The sequence below is a fragment of the Pithys albifrons genome, chromosome 4 (assembly GCF_047495875.1).
Source record: "Pithys albifrons albifrons isolate INPA30051 chromosome 4, PitAlb_v1, whole genome shotgun sequence".
In the NCBI taxonomy this organism is placed as follows: Eukaryota; Metazoa; Chordata; class Aves; order Passeriformes; family Thamnophilidae; genus Pithys; species Pithys albifrons.
The window spans coordinates 70,586,242-70,607,861 of NC_092461.1; the positions used below are offsets into that span (position 1 = coordinate 70,586,242).

At 35.2% G+C, this 21,620-nt stretch overlaps 1 protein-coding gene across 2 annotated transcripts in view; it reads right to left on the bottom strand.

Moving 5' to 3' along the window:
- Window positions 1-21,620, bottom strand: part of SNTG1 (syntrophin gamma 1) — a 339,484-nt gene that overhangs the window by 69,090 nt on the left and 248,774 nt on the right. For both annotated transcript variants that reach the window (XM_071553118.1, XM_071553119.1), the window contains exon 12: window positions 4,264-4,302. In XM_071553118.1, coding sequence (XP_071409219.1) covers window positions 4,264-4,302 — 39 coding nt within the window. The remainder of the gene's footprint in view (window positions 1-4,263; window positions 4,303-21,620) is intronic.

Below are 21,620 nucleotides of genomic sequence, written 5' to 3' on the forward strand. Positions count from 1 at the left end.
TTTGGAAAATGTTAACAGGGAACTGATGCCACCTTTCTGAACTCGCTTGCCTAACGATGGCTCTCAAGGGAGCTGTAATCAGTGTAATAGCTGAACAGAGGTGATGAATTCCAAGAAAAGGAGACATGCCTGTGTTTCCACTCCTTTCTTGGCTGATCAAATAAAGAAGCCTCTGGCTGAAGCCTTTAAATATTCCATTCTTTATGCCTCTCTGCTGTGAGGTTTGTATCATTTTTACTCTGAAGTTATTTAAATTTTGTCTAGGACATCATATTTTTTAGTGCATATTTAAAATATGTATTATATTTTGAGTATCAAATTATTTAATCTTTTTTTTCTCAATTACTTACTGGTGTACTTTTAGATGTTATTATAGCTAGCCCATGTGTATAGTACCAATGCAGAAAACACAATCAATATTCTGATTTTTACCAGCATCTTTGCATCATCTTTCTACTACTAATAAATTTATTAACACTGTTCTCAGAACTTCTCACTGCTTCATGCTGTCCAAATAATTGCCACTTTCTTATCAATATCCACCATCTCTAACCTTTAAATTTCAATGAATGTATCTCATCTTTTTGATAAGTTCCAGACAAACCTACTTTCAACATTACTGCCTTAAAGTAGAGCTACCACATTATGTGAAGTCAACAAGTTCTTTCTATTTACTTTTATCTTTTAACTTATTGCAACATTGAGACATTTGGGTAACATTATTAGAGTTGCAGTATCTTCCACACCTACACAGGCACATTTTTTTCCTCATTGCAATTCTAATGGCTCATCTATTTTCATGATGGAGCTTCAGCTGGGTTGGTTCCTTGACTCCAGTTTGACAACTGCCTTCCTCTCTGCCTAACTAAGAACAGGAGACCTTTGGAAGAAATAGTGAGGAGGTGGAGCTGAGCACCCATTAAAGGAAACTTTTGCTCCTAGGGCAAAGCTTTTATGTGGGAATTCGCTCTCATGCAGGATGCTGTGCATATTCTCTTTGTCTGTAGAAGTAACTCACTTGCTACAAGTGATAAATTTGTCACAGACATATCTGGTGGGGCCCACAGAGGGGCCAGGAAGCCATAAAGCACAGAGGGAGAACTCAGCCTGGGGTCTCATTTTGCGTGTGAAAGGTGGTGTTATAAAAGTACCAAAACAGGTTTCTGCCTTTGCCTTCTCAGCCATCTACACTGTAGTGCTCTCGACTGTTAAAATAAATTTTCTTTAAAACTTTAGCCACAGACTGGTGCCTGGGGTTACCTTGGTGCCTACCTATCCTTACATATATATACAAAAACTATAGGTGCAGGTAAGCTTCAATTACTCTACTAGTGCTCATTAAAAAACTCACGGTTATTTTTTAAGTGAAATTAAATATGCATACTTTTTTTTTTAAAAAGCACAATACGATGAAGACAGCTTTCAAGTTCATGGTATGATTGCAAAAAGAAGTTAAAACTAGCTGTTCAACCTCTTAGACAAAAATGTATTTTACTAAAAAAAGTCAAGATCATAAAAATATTCAAAATGATAATTTAATTTTTAGATAAATAATAATGTTTAAGTAAAAAACCCTCTTCCTTCCCTTCACACTATGTTAATGTTTCTGAACATCAGAAGACAGAAATTAACCTTACACCTGTGTAGCCTTTTTTTACTCTACTCAGAAGTAATACTTAAATTAGGTGATATTTCCTAGCTCCTTCTACAATAAAAAACACAACCCTCTTTACATAAGGTATGTCCAAAAGGGACCTTGGCTTTGAATTTAATGTTCCCTAAAATTTCAAGACATAAACAGATCAATAAACCTTTTTCTTCTCCAGTATTTGATGGGCATTAAGACGACCTTAACCAGTCTTACTGTCCATCAAATTAGCCTCTCTCTTTTCATTTTGATCTTTTGGCTGAGTTTCTTGAAACGTTCCATGGTATTTCCTTTGGAATACAATGATTGGTGCTGATGAGAGAAAAATGTATTATGTTGTTGGTGGCCCTAATAGATAACATGACCGACGATATTCAAGCCATGGAAGTTATTTATGCTTTCCACCGGAATTCTAATGAAGAGGAAAATGCCTTACTGACCCTATATGCCAAGGGTTCCAAAACAGCAGAAATCCCTGAATCATGTGACTGGTGGGACATTATAACTGTTGTTTATATATTTTCCCCTGCTAACAAAAGCAAGGAGGTAAGGTCAGGATAAGAGTGAAAATGGAATTGGTTAACTCCTTTTTGTTAACTAGACATTGGTTTTTGGTTTTTTTTGAGATACGAGTATTTCTTTGCCACTGTCAGCAACTGATGTTATAGAAACTATCCCAAAAATGCCCAAATACAAGTGTTATCTTCAACTATTGTAGCTTCATTTATACTTGCCCATATAGTTGTTATTATTGTTATTAGTACTATTTGTATTATTGTAATTGTCATTAATTTGCTATGATTTGTGGACCTTCTCATTAAGAAAATGAAATAGTAGTATCTACCTTCTTTGTGAGTTACACTCAGCACAATTCCATATTAATAAATTGGACCAGAGACAGGGCACTGAGAAAGACGACGAACTGTAGATCTGGTGTAAGGGAGGTGAAATCACTTGTCTTCCTTAGGTTTACTGAGTTCAGTTCTATGCATATTTCTCTCCTTCTACAAGGAAATAATTTTTTTCTTCTTATGAATCAAATTTCCCTGTTTCCCCTTATCACCCTAAAATGAAATCACCACTATGCAATATTGGGATACACAACACATGCATAATTAATTAACTACAGTGTACTGAGCTTTACCCTGAATATTTCTATTCATACTTTGTTTACATAGTTTTCTAAAAGATATGTTTATCCTTTGGAGGAGGTGTGGCTGTTGTCCTTTCTTACGATGATCTCTAGCAACTGGAGCCTCACAATTCCAGCCTTGAACTTCAGGATGCCTGTAGATTTGATTCCTTAAAAAAAAATTGTGGGAAGAACAGATTTCTAAAAACACAAAGATCTACCCCTTCATCGCATGGATCCAACCACTGGACACACAGCTGTAGAGAATAGCAGCAATTGTGTTCATGATGCATTTTATGAGAAACCATCCCTGTTCAAGGAATCTTACTCTTTTTTAAAGACATTTGTCTTGGGTTGAGCTGGCAAAATGCCAACTGTCCCGGACAGAGTGAAAGAGTTCCTCCTCTCCCCAACCAGCCAAGGGAAAAAGAAGAGGGAGAGAGGGAGAAAACCACTTCAAACCAGGTTTATGCTGAAACTAACTACATGTATTTATACCGAAAAGAGAAAATTAAGAGAAAACTACAATATAACACACACTTACACAAGTTATGTATAACAAGAAATAACTTCCCACTTCCCAGTAAACACAAATTCTACCATTTTAACTACAAATCATTCTAGAGAAGTCAATTCTTCAGAGACAGACTTAAGCAGAGAGAAAAGCTAGAAACAAACATTTTACTTCCCTAAGATAACATGATGTTAAGCCGATGCTCCGGGCTTGGGCCTCCCCATCCCTCCTGGGACGGCAGAATGTCTTGCTGGCACCACAGCTGTGAAGCAACTGACCAAGCCACACCCACACATCAGCTCTTATCCCTTTTGAGATGATGCAATATGGTATGGAATACAATATTATTGGCCAGAAGAAGTCAGCTGTTAGCTAGCTCAGCCCAGCTCAAGTCAGCTGACAATTTCAGGCCTAATCTGAACTTTAAAGCCTAACTTCTTGGCCTACTTGGTTAAACCCATAACAACATTCCAGTTCCCTTCAGTAATGTGAGACTGCTAATGGATGAACTTGGACACAATCAGATTCTGTTTGTTCCAAATTCTGCTACTGGCATGCTCCATAACCCCATGCATATATTAATGTTTTTTATGCATTCATTTGTCAATGGGAAAAAAAAAACACCCTAAAAAACCCACCCCAAAACATACATTTTTAGAATTCTGGAACATTGATGGATTCTGTCTAATTCTATCAATCATAACAATCCCATTCCTCCTTTTGTAGTAAAATTGGTAAGATGCAATCTGAAGGAAATCATATATCAAAATAGGTTTTGAAAAGATTGTGTTCTTATGTTGATGAAACACTCCAGTTCCCTTTAACTTTAGAATATAAACCCAATAAGGTACTCTCTAAAGAAAACATACTGAGAATTCTTCTCTTAGAATAACGCACAGTTATCACACAATTAAATATAGTTCAAATGAGAATTAGAAACCAAACAACCACAATTTTTCTTTTTCTTACCTGCTGGTTGACAGGAAAATTCCTGTTGATTTTTTTAATCTATAAAAATGAATAAAGAAATAGATTAATACTCAGTCACTAGAAGAAAAACCAAAACAAAAACTCTGGATTTTTGAGACATAGATCACATACGCCCTTCCAAATTATGTATGTAAAAAAGGAAATTAAAATCTCCTGAAGTAAAAGGACTGAAATCTTTGACAAGCTCATGTGAATACTGGGACATTTCTGTGGTCATTTTGTGGTTCAGTCTGCTGTTCAAAATACAGGAGAAGCAAACACATGCAAAAATATTACTGAATTCTACAGGAGACACAAATACATGCAAAGCTATTTCTGAAGTTTACTACACTATGTCTTTTTTTTTTCCTTATTAGAAGCTATAAACTGGAGTATTTAAGTAATTCAGAGCAACTTACTGCCAACCACTGAAGTCATCAAGCTTTAAGCAAATTCTTTTCCTTAAAGAATGATGAAAATTTGAGCTGGAACAGCTTTGGAAACATCCCTTACTCTACCCTTTTATCCTATGTGCAAAATCAAGTATGCAAAATCAGTTGAGATAATTGTTCAAATATTTTTTCCTTAAAACACTCAACAATAGCCTTGGTTAAAAAGTAAAGAGAAAATGAGTCTGAGAAACCCAACTCATGAGGAAATTGTAGTTAGCTCTGCAGTTCATGGACTCCATCTAAATAAACACTGCCAGCTTTCTGATGCAAAAGTGTCCAGTACAGAGAGAACTATGTGTAGAATATGCCCATTTCTACCATTACTAAAACAAAAATGGTCTTTTTTAATTTAAGCATAAACTCTGAAAGATTTTGACTAAGACTAGTAAATTTACAATGTGCATTCATGACAGATCCTTAACACCTAGAATGCATTTTTTGCTCTCTTATGTTAATATTTCACTTTTTGTTTTCATAGCTATGGGTAAATGACTAAACCACATATTTAAATTAAGGACATTGCCAACTAGGAATCTATATAGAATGTACCTGAATAATCTGAAAAGCCCTGAAAGCACTGCTTCAACCATGGTGCAACATCTATTTAGAAGAAAGGAAGAATCACCACTAAATTTCCTCCAATGTTTACAATATCATCCCTAAACAAGTATATGCAGAGATGTGAGTGGCACACTGTTTTGCAGACTTCAAAACCAGACTGTTTGCTGCAGTGGTAAGCTCTTCACATTCCTCATGCAAACACTGAGCAAGTCTGTCACTGACATACCACAGTTTTGCTATCAAAGGATAATTCTCAATGTGAAGAACACTCTGGCAAGCAATTTCAGTTGGTTTTCAAATGTATCCTGAAACAGTGTGAGAAGTACATTTCCACCCTTCTTTCCTGCACATACATCAGCTTCAGCTTCCTCCTTTCCTCAATGTTAGCTAAGAAGAAGCATTAAAGAAGCTAGGACATTCAGTGGGCAAAGAAATAGTATAAATTAATCCATACTTTATGACATACCAACTATCTGACACAGGTTTTTAAAAGAAAAGGCAGACAAATCCCTTTTTTTTTTTTACGGAAAAAAATTATCTGAAAGGTTTTTGGAATTTATTACTAAATCAACTATTAAATACTCTAGTGTGATAAACTCCTGTTTGTGTTAGTAGAAGCTATTGAAAACTGTCAAAACTGTTTATTTTCATCCAGATTAAGCAACACCCTGAAAATTTTAAGTTATGTCAAGAAAAAGAGATTTCATTATTCTAAATAAAATACCGAAAATATCCATTTAGTGGCAAGTTACAGTTACATATTAAATAATTCAGGTGTATTTTTGTTTACTTCACACATATTCTTTTTTTTTCTTTTTTTAGATATAAAGTACATTAGGAGCCTTGTGTACTTTGAATGTTCCTGTGAAATGAAAATGCATAATGGGAACATCATTTTCTCATTCAAAAATTTCCAGCTCATTTTCTAAAGTATGATCAAGGGACCTATATTACATAGTTGTTTTAACTGTTGTTACTTTTATCAATTAAAACAACCATGTTTATCTTTCAGGTAATATGGTGATGACTTCCTGAAACTCATTATTGTTAATTCTGTTATAGTTTGCACACTACAGTATTGGTCAATTCTATCTTAGAACACCTAAATGTTTATCACTCATATGCATAAATACTGGACATTACAGAAAAGAAAGAAAAAAAAAGTTCTACAGTTAGGCAGCACACGGAAAGAAAAATATTAACCAACATGGTTTTTCCCAACATTGAGTAAAATTTAATCTACAGATGATACAGAGCTAAAATCCTTAAGAATTAAAACTGAAATGTAAATATTTTTCTTAAATGAAAAGAGAAAAAAACCCCTATTCTTACTTGACAGATTATCTAAAAGAGAAATGCTTTTTCAGTTAACCCATGCACATGAATAGTATGTTATAATCAGATGACACGAGGACAATACACTGCAAACATATGTGCATGTAATATTTTTAATATTTTTAAATAAAACACACCGGTGGACATGATTTAAAAAAAACCAAAAACCAAACCCATTCTGAGAATATTGTTTAGCAAGATGTGTTTAGACGTGTTTATCCAGAGCAATTGAAAATCAGGAATGGCACAAAAGATAGAGGAAGCATTATGTAAGTTGAACTGAATCTAGCGAGAACTACTTGCTTCTACTTCATGCTCAAAATACAGGTTCTTAGGCGTGATGTTCTATTCTGGTTCACTTTCTATGAACACAAATTAGGGAAAAAAAAATCTAAGAATACCATAGAGAAAGTAATTCAGGATCTGGGGATCATCTCAACATGGAAGGAGGAAGAACGTATCAAAAATAGGGTCTCTGCAGTATCTTGAATCTGACTAGTAAATAGGCAAGTAATGTTGATGTAACACTAATAATGCAATCATAGAATTGTTTGGGTTTAAAAAGAAATTAAAGACCACCTAGTTCCAACCCTGCCCCTACCACGGGCAGGGACACCTTTCACTAGATCAGGTTGTTCAGAGCTCCATCCAGCCTGGCCTTGAACACTTCCATGGGAAGCATATATTTTGATGAAAGCTGTCACAGAAGATTTGTTTGAAGTATAACTGATTGTTAACAGCGTAAATACATGTGACTAGATATGTTCCAAAAACTCAGCTGGCCAGTATGTTTGGACATCATAGACATAAAGAATACAGGTCAAGGAGAGGATATGAAGTGGACCATACAGAGGAATGCATCATGGCCAAATTCAGTAATTTTTGTACACTAGATGTTGCAACCACAGATGGACAGTTTTCACCGTGATGGCTGTGCCTCCTCTGCAGAAGAAACAAACAAGACCATGGAACACATCCTTTCTCATCAGGTACTCAAATGAGCTGGCTTTGGTTTCAGCTGTGCACAGCAATTGCAAATGTTTAGGATTTTTAATTATTATTTAAAAGCCTTGATGACAGAGAAGCAGTAATGCAGAAGAATACTGTTCCACACTATTATCTTTTTGCATGAATTGTAGTAGCCTATTATTGTTGCCCTTTGCTGGAATGCAGCTGATTAGGTTCATAAAAGCTGTGGTTTAAACTTCCACATTCAGTTAAAACTGACCTCTGAGAGAGACTGTTTCAGACCTCCTTTGAGCAAATCGCAGTGCAATAACTATTTCCAGTTTCCATAGGAGGATTTCAAAGTGTAATTTGAAAAAGTCTATTTATTAAGGGTTTGTTTGACCTTTTTTACCTCTTTATATTAATGAAATTTGCTATTCCAATGTAATCACAGGATTCTCATGAGATGATGACGAAATGTGCCTTTCAATGAGCACTAAGGACATCTAAGAGTAGTAAGATCAAGGGATAATGGCAATCCTAAGAACTTAAATAGAAGCAATTAGATGTTTGAAAATTCTTTTTATACCACACTTGCTTCAATCTTATCTCTTGATAACCTATATTGTAAATAAGACTCACAGTTCTAATGAGATAATGAATGAGAAAGAATGATGGTGTGAGTCTCAGGTACCATATCTGGTCCCCTGCAAGAAACAATAATATAGTAATTGTTAGTTGTTAGGACAGAGCTCCTGACAGAGACCATTCTCTTGGAGTACCTAAAGAAACAGCCAAGACTGAAGGGCCACATATGGAATGAGTGGGCACCAGCTCCTGCTCAGTCTTTTGCTGACTTAGGCAGTAATCAAGATTCTCCCACCTTTTCACATGTGATTTGATCTATAATTCTCTTGTAGTCTGTAGATGCCCTGTAACTTTGCAGGTCTCAGAAATTTTCCAATTAAAAAAGAACAATTTATTGTTTTAATTTATGCCAGCCAAATGTATATGGATTTCTCCAAACAATTTAGACTCTGCAGCCTTCTACATCCATTGTTTCCATTACACAATTGCTGATTTACATTCATTAACAGCTAATTAAAATATAATAGTCTGGCAAGAATGTAAATTCATTAGCTAGTTCTTCATCCCCTGCATTAAAGCAACAATACAGTTTGTGCCATTGGAATGTTAAGTGATCGCAAACGGGAAGCAGGATCATTACAATTTGGAGCAATTTGGAAGGAAATATGAATCCATGCTGTGATAATCTTATGCTAATGAATGAGTAAGAAAGAGTACAAAATGAACAGTTGAAATTACTAGTTTGCTAGTCTTCTTTTCTGTCCTTGCTAGGTTTTTGTTTGCTCGATGCAATAGGTAAGCTGAGGTAAAGTTTTGAAATTTTGTTATCCAAGAGTATATGTGCATTGAAAGAATCAGGGAGTCAGAGAAGTATGCAACAGTTCCCACAAAATACATCACATATCAGAAAATGCATTCAAATATATGTAAAACTGCCTATAGACTCAATATGAGAATTCCTGATGGTGGTTTTACAAGGTATGATATGCAAAGTGATCAGTCAATGTGTTCTGGAAAATATGGAAGCATAGTAAGTATTCAATACAACATTCTTCTGACCTTCTGATCAACCTGTCTGTTGTGTGTTAACCACATTTTACCAGTTAAATGGCTCAAAGGATAGAAAGATTCAGAATACTTGCATAATTTCTAGTATTTTCATGTCTAAGTTTGATTTTTCTCATGACGAGACACACTGGATTGCAAATAAACTCAGCCCAAAGTAACTCAGCATCAAGTTACTTGAAGGAAGAAAGGGGAAAAACAAGAATATAAGAACATTAATGTAGAGGAGAGGCTTGATTCAACACTGAATAATGCATAACCATAAGCATGACCTCTGCTTTAGAGTCTGTTCCTATAGATACCTGCAGGCTGAATCATTCTCACTATGGTATCTAGATGAGAATAAAAGTGAGAACCAAGATGGTATGTTTCAGCTTATATAATCAACATTATAAAAGCTCTCTTAGGAGTCAAAAATTACAGAAAAAGAACAAATACTTTCAAAGGTTATAGACAATTAAGACACAGTAGATATAATTCAGGAAGTCCCTGATCAAATGAAGAAGTCCCAAAGAAGCAGACAGCTGGAAAGACAGAAATAAAACTATTCTTTTGCTGGAAAGACAGAAATAAAACTATTCTTTTGCTATCACCAAATAGAGGACTAGATGGACCTTTATTGTGGTTGAGTTTTAGCACTTAATATTCTCATGGATCATCTTAATCCATATGGGAACTGTTTCCTTTGAATCTTACATATACATAGAGGAAAAGAGGCTGAAGATTCTGTAGAGGTCTCATCTGGAAAGCAGTCCTCTAATTCTACAAGCTTCCTTTTAAATGTTACTCACAGCCTTTGTGTTAGCCAGTTGTACAAAGTATACAGAGAGTTTCCATGTTTTGGTGAGTTCCAATACACACAGATATTTGGAGACAACAAAACATAGTGAGCAAAACTCAGGAATTCTCCCCCCAAAAGGGAAGCAGATGAATATAAATCATTCCTAACAAAGGCCTTGAACTGATGTACGGAAAGAAAATATTTGTATATTGAGAGTTATTGTCAATTTATGGCATGGAAAAACACTATCAAAGCACAAATCTGAATTGTGATCACAAACATGCAGACTATCAAAACTTCCATTTCCTTTCTCACTGAAAAGGATCCAGTGATGCACTGAACCTTATAAGCACAGCAGTAATGGATGGATATCAAAAAGAAATAGCAAATTTGTGCCTATTACGTGAAAGCATAGTGAGACCCCTAAGGACAAAGGCACCAAACCTAGTCTTTGCCCAACTGTGATGTTCCCATAATATGACTACAATTAATTTCACTCAAATTAAAAAAAAAAAAAGAAAACAAAACCAACAACCAGAAACTGTTTTGTCTTTTTCACTTAACAGATGAACAGCTTCGTTTAATCCTGAAATATTTAACACCCATTCCCAAATTTGGATTTTACCTTAATGATAATATTGCTATTGTGTCTCTTTAAAGAAGATACGTTACAAACCACAGTGAATCTCCATTAATAAAATGCCAACAGCAACATGCACAGTATTGGAGACAAGAAAAACAAATTAAAGCCAATGCCTGAAAATGCTATCTGAAAGTAAGAAACATATGTCTCTACTGAAGACGTATCAGAAGGACTGTGAACAATAAGAATTGAAAGGACAAGGGAAAAAAAAAAAGACCCTGAAGCAGATACTGGAATCACTGCTTCGGATAATGAAATGCAACTGGATAATTGTGTTTTGTATCATAATAGTGGTTGTTCACTGGAGTATGATTACTGCAGTATCAGTCACATTAGGAGAAAAAAAGCTGGGGTAGGTAATAATAAATAAAACACCTACTCACAAAATAGCGAAATATATTCCTCTTGAGTACATTTTTAATTTGAAATTTAAAACAACTTTACTATCCATCAAAGATAAACAGTTTGCAATGGAAATCCATCTGAATACTACATAGGTTTTCAAATCCATTTTACTTCTTGTTAAAAAACTACATCATAGATTCCTTCCTGATGTACCTAGCAACTAACTATACAGTCTTCCTTTTAAGATATCAAGAACTTCAACCTGAAATAAAAATTACAGATTTCCCAAGCTAATATTTCTTAAATTATTAATTATACATTTGATTAGCAGGTTTGCAGCCCTCATAGGCCCTCTGTTCTCCAGTTATTACTACTGAGTAAGAAACCCCGTGCCATTCTTCCAGTAGAAATCACACTATTAAATTGTTAAAAATTGATCTAAATGTCTCTTCTGGTTTAAAACATCAGATTTCATACTTCCTGATTTCTCAAGCAAATTAAATAATGTAGATAAAAATCCAATTTCAGTTTGACTTTTCACTTACCATTTCATTACAACATAGCATTTAAACAATATAGTGTCTTGTATATATATAGTAGTTACTTTCATAAGTTTTCACTGAATGCCCAAGAAACAGAGTGAAACATTTAATCTAATGGTAGCCATAGTTTTTCTTATCCTAGTATTTCTGGATGCAGTTGTAAGCACTGATAAGAATTTCTTCATTTTATGATAACACAAAAAACCAGAAACATATGGCTGAAAAGTAATTCAATAAATCAAACCTGTTTGCCCAATCCATTTGTACAGTCCTGCCATGATGACACTCTTAATGCCTTATGAGTCAATCCATTGGCAAATACAGCTCTACTTAGCAGTGGAAGTTCTTATATCAAACCAGACTCTTTCCAGTTGGAGTGTAATCCCATTACTTCTCATGTAATCCATCACAGAAACTGCCTGCCCTTTGTGTAGCTTTTCTAAAGTTGAAACATTATTTTTTGCTTCAGCCTAAGCCAGTTCCATTTCAGCCTGTATTTACTTGCAAGTTTATGCTATTGTCAAAGAAGCCAGAGCCCTCTTTGGTGACACTACTTCTGCATATGAACACTGTAGGACACATTTTTCCTGAATGACCAGGAGGGCTGACTAGCACATTACAACAGCTGTGACCCTTTAGCCTCCCTCCAAGATTTTCATAGTCATTTTTTATTTGCTTAGAGTGACACTGAAATCAGTCATGCCTGCATGAACGAGCAGTCCCAGCTAATTGTCATTTGACTAGATGGCTTTGGCAATATCCCTCAGATTTAAGCTCCTGGGAGACAGAAGATTTCCCCAATATTAGGTCAACACTTGACTAAAGTTTTCATCACATAGGAGTGAGTCACTCATGACCAATACATCTCTTCCTCATGGGAAGAATCATCAGTAATCTCACAGCTTTTGCAGCCTGCCAGGCTTTCATTTTGTTTTTAATCCACTCCGTCATTAGCCTTGAAACTTCAGATCCTGCGGGTAGCGTTGTAATGCATCATTTCCTGAGAAGGGATAATTTCCCCATGAAGAAGACCTGCAAGAAATGTCTTGTTAGCTAGGTTTTCCTCATTCACAGTAGGTGCTGTTGTGGAGCTTTCCCTCTTGTTGCCAGTCATCTTCTCCACACCTCATGATGCCAGATTTCACTGTGTCTGAAAGCTTTCTCATGTAATTTCTCTACTGACTTCTTAATAGATTTAACTAGCAGGTATGCTCCAGCTGAGGCATCTTCCTCCCTCCTCAGCTTTTTTTAAGAAGTGAACTGCAAAGTGTAACTCCAACAAATTCAGTTTGAGACACCTGTAGTTTTGGTTCCCATCTGAAGTTTCCACTTGAACCATTAGCAGGTGTTGGAAAAAAGATACCTCATAGCAGTCTTAGATTTTCATTATCGGTTTGCTCTGCATATGATCTATTTGTTGAAGGTCATTACTATCCTTTTATTCCTTCCTCCTAGAAATCCTATTGATGGCTTTTGAGCTGCTTCTTTACTTGGTCACTCCGTGCCTTTTAGGTCCCTCTTTCCAACCTGGTCTTTTCATTCTGACTGGCCTCAAAAAGAATGAGGCAGGTTTTGAAGAGTGAAGCTAAACTTTGTTCCTATGCTCTCAGTCTATCAGCAGGCTTCTGGCCTTGCCATGAAGAGTTCACTGTTTGCTAAGTTTGTATTATTTCAGGACTCCTCACTTTGGTTCTAGATAATAACATTTGCAGTTCATACTCTGACATTTCGTATGATAAAAAGAGGTAGCTAAACAGCAGAAGAAATGAGGAATTCCATACAATTATATTATGCATAATTATATACAACACATGAGACAATTAACCCTCTTGACAGAAACTAATGTCCCGTAGAAATGTAGCCAATGATTTTCAAAATACATTTAATACTTACACCATAGCATGCTGGTCTAAATGAATTCCTGCTGGCAAAATTCAGTAAGTCAGCCAGTTGCCAGTGGCATAGACAAATACCTTTACCTGAAGCAATAAAGCTAAAGAAGCTTTCTGTAGGTTTCACATGTATTGTATCTTTTACCTTGTTTATTTTAGTCTGAGTGGATTAAAAATAAAATGATAGAAACATCTAGTCTTTATTATATGGTGTCACATTTCACTTCTGTCTAAAAGAATTACACACTTATATTCTCTTGGAGCTCTCAGGAAGAACTGCAAAATTTATGAGACAATTTGGCTGACAGCACCAGATAACAAACTGCTTTTAACAAAAAAAAATCAGCTTGTTTTACATTACTTAAATAATTTGGTTGACATAATACAAAATAGCTGTTGAGACATTAGGTTCACATGATAACGAACTAGGCATTAACACAACTTCTAAATTTCATACTAAAAAAAGGGAATTTCATATGTCACTGTGAGATAGGATTAAAACCCTGAGTTTTCGGTATCTGTTTCTGCTGAAAGCTCCCCTTTTATTTGTATAGCTCATCATTTTAAATTTCACTTGAAACACTACAAAATTACTTTGTAGTGATTGCATTTTTAAAGGTCACGTCCTCATATATTGTAAAATATATCCAGTTCCTCCTCCTTATACAGAACAGGCCTGAGTGTACTCTGCATTCAGATTAATCACAGACTCACTCTGGCACTGTATTCAGTTATACTCTGAGCTGGTTTTCAATGAAAAACACTTTTGCAATAAAGCTTCTGCATTGCCATAAATAGAAGGACTGGACTCTCTTTAACCTTCTTTCTCTTAACAAGCTGCTGAGCCATTAGCATGAAAAGTCCTGAATGTCAATCCCTTCTAAAGAATACAGTTATCTCTATTGTTCTTCAATTGTCTTCAACCTCATAACTAATAATTCATTATAAAACAGTATGCAAAAAAAGGACCCTCTAAATATGGGTTTTCTCGAGCATTTTCTGACATTCTGAAAAGGAATGCTGAAATATTGATCAATATGCTGACATACAGGTGTAAAGAGGTGTGTATCTGTGGGACCATGGCTGAAAGGGAAGATCAAGGGAGAAAAAAGGGTAGGGTACAATTTTTTGCATAAACCAATTAATTTTCAAGCTCAGACTTTTTTTTTCTCTTCTTCTTTAAGAAGTGTGTTAAGTACTGAACTACATTTGAGGACTATTTAAATTTTAACAATATTGTTAAACAGACACAGTACTAATAGATTATATATTTTTCTTGCTTTGGATATGACCTTGTCATCCTTAACCAAGAATAGGTTATAATAGTTAAGAATCAAAAGAATTTTTTCCAACATTCCATAAATTGCCAATTTATTTGCATTGAGAATGGCTAAGATAAGCACCAGGCTAAATGTAATATTTGAAAATAATTTTTAACAGACAACAACAACAAAAAGTTAAAAGACATTTCAAATCCATATAAAATGATATATTTTGGTATGAGTGATAATTGTCACATAGTATATAAAGTTCAAGAAAGATTCTTAAGATCTTTCATTGAAAGTGCATCTGTGTCAGCAGATTTCAGAACAACTCTCTGTCTAATTTAATTTCAGCAGTAAATGAGATTGTTTAGTCAAAAGTATAGATTTTTGCTATAGTTCAAACAGGAGAGTCCATAGAAGGGCCACAAAGAGGATCAAAACACTGGGAAACCATATGAGGAAAGGCTAAAAGAACTGGGATTGTTCAGCCCTGAAAAAAGAAGGCTTAGGGGAGACCTTATCACCAAGATAAAGTATTTAAAGGATGACTACAAAGAAGATGGGAGACTCTTTTTCCAAGGAATCACAGGGAAAAGACAGGGTGATGGGTACAAGACACCCCTGAGGAGATTCCAATTAAACACAAGAGAAAAATTTTACACAATGGGAACAATCATTCACTGGAATAACCTCTCCAAGCTACTATGGACAGTTTTAAGATTCAGCTGAACAAGGTTATGGGCCACCTTGTTCAGACTATGCCTTGCCCAAGAAAGGCTAGACCAGATGATCCTCAAGGTGCCCTTACAACCAGGCTTTCCAAGGTTCTATGATGTCATAAGCTAATAAATGTAAATAATAGTATTCCATATTTTCAAAATACCAATGTGTCAGTTTCTTTAAGTTTCAACAATAAAAGCAACATAAAAAGGATCATTATGACACTTAAATTGCTGGAATAAACAAAAAAAATATTAATTTTTTTCCAGTGTCTTCTCTTATTGCTTCAGTGAAGTTCTAGCTATCAGTCATGTGTATTATCTTTCCTGAAAGAAAAAGGCATGCACACACATGCACCAAAAATTACTCCAGACCTATAGTTAAAAGAAAATTCAGGAAACAACTTATTCAACAGGAGTATAATGATGAATACAGTGGCATGAGTAGAGGATCAGAAAAGCTATTATTTACAATGAGTGAAATGCATATGTCAAAATGTAACAAAAACAGATGGTCCATAAGAAGTAAAATTGTATGTGGTTACATTATTATAATATGGGAATTAACAGCATAAATTGACATCATTATACTAACACTTAAAATAGCAATATATATTAAAGTGGTGTGTTAAGAAATTTGAACTGAACAAAGAAACTAAATATCTGAATAATATCATGCCTATTCATAACAGTGAATAGGCTGCTGTGAGAGCATAAGCTCAAAGCCCTAGAAGAAAATCCTGAAGATGAATGAAGGCAGCAATTCCTACATTAAATAATTACTCTTTTCACCATGAGTATTTTGTCTATTCAAATCTAAAGCAAAAAATGCATGCTTCAGAGTTGTAGCTTGACAACATAAAACCAACATGGCCAGTGGAGCTACAGAAACCAGCAATGCGACTAGTTGATCTTTTTATTACTTGCTGATCACCTAGTCAAGATGCAAACGGCCTTCTAAGTCACCCCATTGAAAAGTCTGAATGGTATTAGAACCAGAAGCGAGTGGGGAGTTTCTGTGAGTCTGTCTATAGGTTTTTTAAAGAATATAAGCATAAAAGGTATCAGATGCGATTTGTTGTGATTTTTTTCTATGAACTTAAAAATGTTAAGGGAAGTGGGGTTTGGATCAGAAGATTAAGTAGGGGTCAGAGAGCTATAATTATTCTAAGGTAGGTTTTGCCTGCAACCTATCCAGTTATGTAAATGGAAAATTAATTAACTGGTAGAATCATCTGCAAGTCTAGATGTTCTAGAGAATTCTAGCTGCTATTTGCACAATAGGGACTATTCTTTTTTTAATTAAATTGCACACTCTATTTTCCTGACTTCTGCTTATTACATTTTAGAGATGAAAATGGTGTTTATTGTTTCTGTTTGATAAATGAATGTGCTAATAGTCATAGTGCTGCAGCAAGAGTAGCTAGCCTAATTAAGGCGCAGGAACACATTGCTAAATAGTGTGGAGAGGTATACTGGCTGTCTCATTAACCAAATAACTTTAAAAATGATCTGTTTAAAACAGCTTGTCAACAGCCTCTTAGGATTTTTCTTGCTATAATATTTTAAAATTTATAGTTTATGTTCATACAGGAATATAAAGATCCATTTATGTTAATCTGATGCAAAAGAAAATAATTTTGATATCAAACATGCATAAACACTATGATTTATCAATTATTTAAAGAACTGAAAAGGCATATTATCTCCACAACCCCATAGGGGTTATGTCAGCCTAAGGTCATATATCTTCTTGCAAAACACTCTATTTAGGATGCAAAAAAATGAAACCCTTTAAAATTAATACTGCTACTGTTACAAAATTAGATAAACATTTAATAGAATGTGCACACTATTAAAATGTAAGTTTATGAGTTAGATGACTGTGTTTTTCTGCCTTGCAAAGAACAAAACAAGTTGCAAAAATAATATATTCACTCCCTCTAACAACTGCATCTTATAAAAATGTGCAGAGGTGAAAGCGCAAAGATCTGTGTAGTCACTAATCACTTGTACACAATTTAATAAATATAAAGCAAATACCCTTTGAGAGTTGCTTCATATTTGCATTTGCATTTCCATGACTCCTCTTACAATAATAAACTTCATGACTTTCTTTGAAGACATCTGGAGCACCTCATGGGAACTCAAGAGAAAAATCTTTGCAACACCTCAGAATACTTCATGTAAGTGGCTAGTAACATTAGTGCAGGAAAAAGGGGATCTGAAACAGTAGAAGAGGTTCCTGAATTGTCTCTTTGGTAGCATCTTTCTTTATGAATGGTCCCAATTAAAATGATATTCACAATTCTGTGGATATTTGCCAATAAAATCAACTTTTGAGGATTAAAATTTTAATATTTTTTCCCTTCTAGAGAGATTTGAGATTATTTGATCATTTTGCTTCAACAAAGTTTTAATTACCTCCCTCCTCTTCCATGAATGGGAACTCTCCATTTTTCTTTTTCATAATGCACTTATGAGAAAAGAAACATTTTCCTCTGTCTGAACAAAATAGTAAAGAAGTGCAATGGACACTAGGAATTCTTCTAAACCTACACAGCAGCCATAGATTGGTATTCTAGTGAAGAAATATTAACCAAATATATATCTAGAAATGCCCAGTAAAACTTGGGTTTTATATACAATAACCATGCTATATTAGGGCTATAATTTTCCCCAGGTACAACTGCACCTGGGAAGTGAAAACAGCAGCCACAATAAATAGGACAGCAAAAATGAAAAGCAATAAATATTTTCATTTACACCCTTTACTCATCAGTGATTGAGCCCATTGCTCATAAAGAAAAAAAATCCCTCAACCCAAAAACAAACAAAAAACCCACCCCAAGCCCCACCAAATAACAACAAAACCCCAAACAAGCAAAAAACAAACAAACAAAATCCCCCACACAAAACAAAACAAAAATATTTAGCATCAATCTGGCTTCCCTAAAGAAATTTGGGCTATTTTTTCACAGAAATTATGTCACAAATTAAGAAGTCTCAGCACTCCAAAATGGTGTAGAACACTTCCTATGAGGTGGCAGCACCCCAAGAAGCATGTATTTAAACTAGATCTCAAAACCTGAGAGACATTCTCATTAGTTTTTAAAACTGCTGGGAATTGCAGAGGAAGACAGAAGAAAGGAAAAGAGTAAAGAATGCTTATCTGATCACAACATTTACAAATACAGAAAATCCCCAGCTGCTAAGTTGGAGACATCTACATGAGGCCTGCTTTTGCTGATCTTCCTTTCATGAAAAACTTGGCTGCAGAAATTTATCTGGACTTTTCTCTTCCTGCATGTATATCCACCCTATGTTCCCAGCCTTTCAGTTGTGCTGAAACAACTGTTTGTGAGATTTCACTGTTTAGAAATTAGTGAACTAAGCTGAGTTAAAAATCTGCAAAAATACAAGCTTTGCTGTAGCACAGGGAGTGAAATGCCTATGTCCAATTTGGTCAGGGGAGGTAACACCACAGCACTCCATCGTGATATGGGAGATACAGTACTCAGGCTGCAGGAGATAATAATTTATCTGCTGCACTTATGCAATACTCCTGCTGAACGAGTCGTACCAGATAGTATGGATGAGAACTGTCTCCTGTCAATGGCATTGGCATGAATTTTACATGTAGCTCTACAGTTAGCACAGGGAGTAGTCTCTGGATGGGGGAGCAGAGCCTCAGCCCTGCTTTGTCTGTGGACATCCTCTGGCCAGCAGTGAGACAGATGGCACCGGGCTGCAGGCTGAGTAGCACAAAGAGCTCCTGTCTCTCATATCAGGGTGACTCTTCCAACCTGTAGGCTATTTTGCTAAAGTACCCTCTTGCCATTTCCTATTAGACGTGGGAGAGATAGGTACTTAATTCCAGGAGATGGAATTACCCTCTGGACATATCTGTATTCCTTATATAGTAAATGGAGTAGAAGTAACTGCCTATGTTAGGAGGACTGGTTCACTTTCTTCAAGTCTCACAGACATTTTTTTATATCCCTTTAGTACACAGGGAGTTTGAGTGGATAGGATCGTGGTTTTTAGAGACAAACAGCTAACATTTCTGTGAGATTACTTAGTTTAGCTAAATTAGATTGAATTCCTATGCTTTTACAAGAAAGTAGGTATAAAAAAAGAGAAGTCTAGTTCCTTGGCAATCAGATATCAAAGAAGAACTGCTGAAACTCCTCCGACAGTGTTAAATCGACTGAATTATGTGAGAAGCCTCAGCATGTTGACACACCACAGGAAATTTTTCATCCTTTTTATTATCTTAAAAAATTGCCTTAGGAAATAAACACAGTGAATCATTATTTTCTGCTAGACAGGCAACAGATTTTTCCCCAGAGTCAACCACCGTAAGTTTGTATAATGGTTCACCAACAGACTTAGAAACATTTTTGGAATTTGGACATTGACTACTTTACTCTGCTTTTTTAAGATTCCTCATTGTACAAACAGAAAACCTATGAAACACGCAAATAAATCACATCTCCATAGATTAGTTGCACATATTCAAATATACCTCTGAACCTTTTGATCTAAAGAAAAAAATCACTTTATCCTGTCATTTGAATCGTTAGTGTATAATGGACACAATGGACTACAAAAATGGACTACTTTTTACTTATCTCTGTGGTTGCAATGCATCACGCTGGAAGAGCAGTAGAATATCTATCAGTAATTAGAAATAAGGTTTGCCTCATGACCTTTAAAAAGTTGCCTTCTGAATAAAATTGGAATGTATCACGTTAAAGAGCTAAATTCTGTATCTGCATTGACTTACATCATCTTTCTGCTAATACAGGTAAAAGCAAGTGCGAGGATTAACACACATCAAATTTTTCCCTGGTTGCATTTTATGTTGTATTTTATGACACTGAACCATTAAGCAGTCACAGGTGAGATGAACAGGCATTCCTTAACTACCTAGTTGCCTCCTTTCCAGTAGTATTTTTTGACTTCCTCACTCTCTGTATTTAAAAATTAGCAACTACCTTTACTATCACAGGAGGTCTCATATAAAAATAGACTTTAGGATCCAGTTGTGTACTCTTTATCACATAAAGTGTTCTCTTGACAAACTACCCAAGCATAACTGATAACTGTCCCATAAAAAAAGCAAAATTGGGGAATAAAAAATTGATTACATGCATCAAATATAACAACCTATAGTCATTTTCATATCAATCAAATATATGTGATTGATATCTTCTGAGACGCTATTCCATATAGTAAAGGATTGTAGGTTTGATTTCAGAGAGAGATGGAGCAACACCAAATTGTTTTATAAATTTTTTACAGATTTAGGCCAAAAGTTGTATCAAGGGATTCCATAAATGCACTAAAAAAATCTGCCTTTGATTCACAGTACTACAGTTCCTAATTGGTAATATTAGGAAAATACCTTTTTTAATCCTGTAAAATTATTCAAAAATGTTATAATCAATAAAAAAGAGGAGAAAAACAGAAACAGTCATTATAAACAGTTCAAAGAAGTAAAAATTCACTTGGAAATTATTATTTTTTCCATGCAGTAAGTCAGTGAGTACCATACATTGGGAAATGAGAATGAAACAAGGGGTTTAATTCTCAATTTTTCAAGCTTGACTTCATGACCTCAGTGATAGTCTTTGAAACAAGTTTTGAATGTAATTATCTCATTCTCTGAAATAAACTGGTGATAAAAGCCCCAACAAAACAATCATACAATCTTGTTGGTGCCCACACAGCTATAATTTCAGACATATCAGACATTTCCCCCTGCAGACGCCTGCCACTTAACTACCCCAGGTACTTTCAGGAGGTAAGAAAACAGTCACAGTGTTTCACAGTACCTTTTGTTAGCAGAGAAATGGCAAGTTCAAAGTATTTGGGGCTCATTTCCTATGCAGCTTAGTGGTAATTTGTTCTTTTGCCTATTGTGGCTTGTTTGTCCTAACCTCTTAAAGCTGTCCTGGAATGACTGAAACTCCTCTCTTCTCTTCCACACCTCTGTCTCTTCCTCTGATTCCATTCTCTTCCTCAGGCAATATAAGCTGTGCACTACTTGAATGCATTTGCTGTCTATGGCACTTTATGAAGCAAGACAACCAAATGGAAAAGTGCTTTCAACACATTAGGCTACTAATAATGTATACCCTGAGGTGTTTTATGGCTTTTTGAGTGCATTTCAATTTCTTTTAATTCTTTTCTTCTTTTAATATTATGGCTGTGGA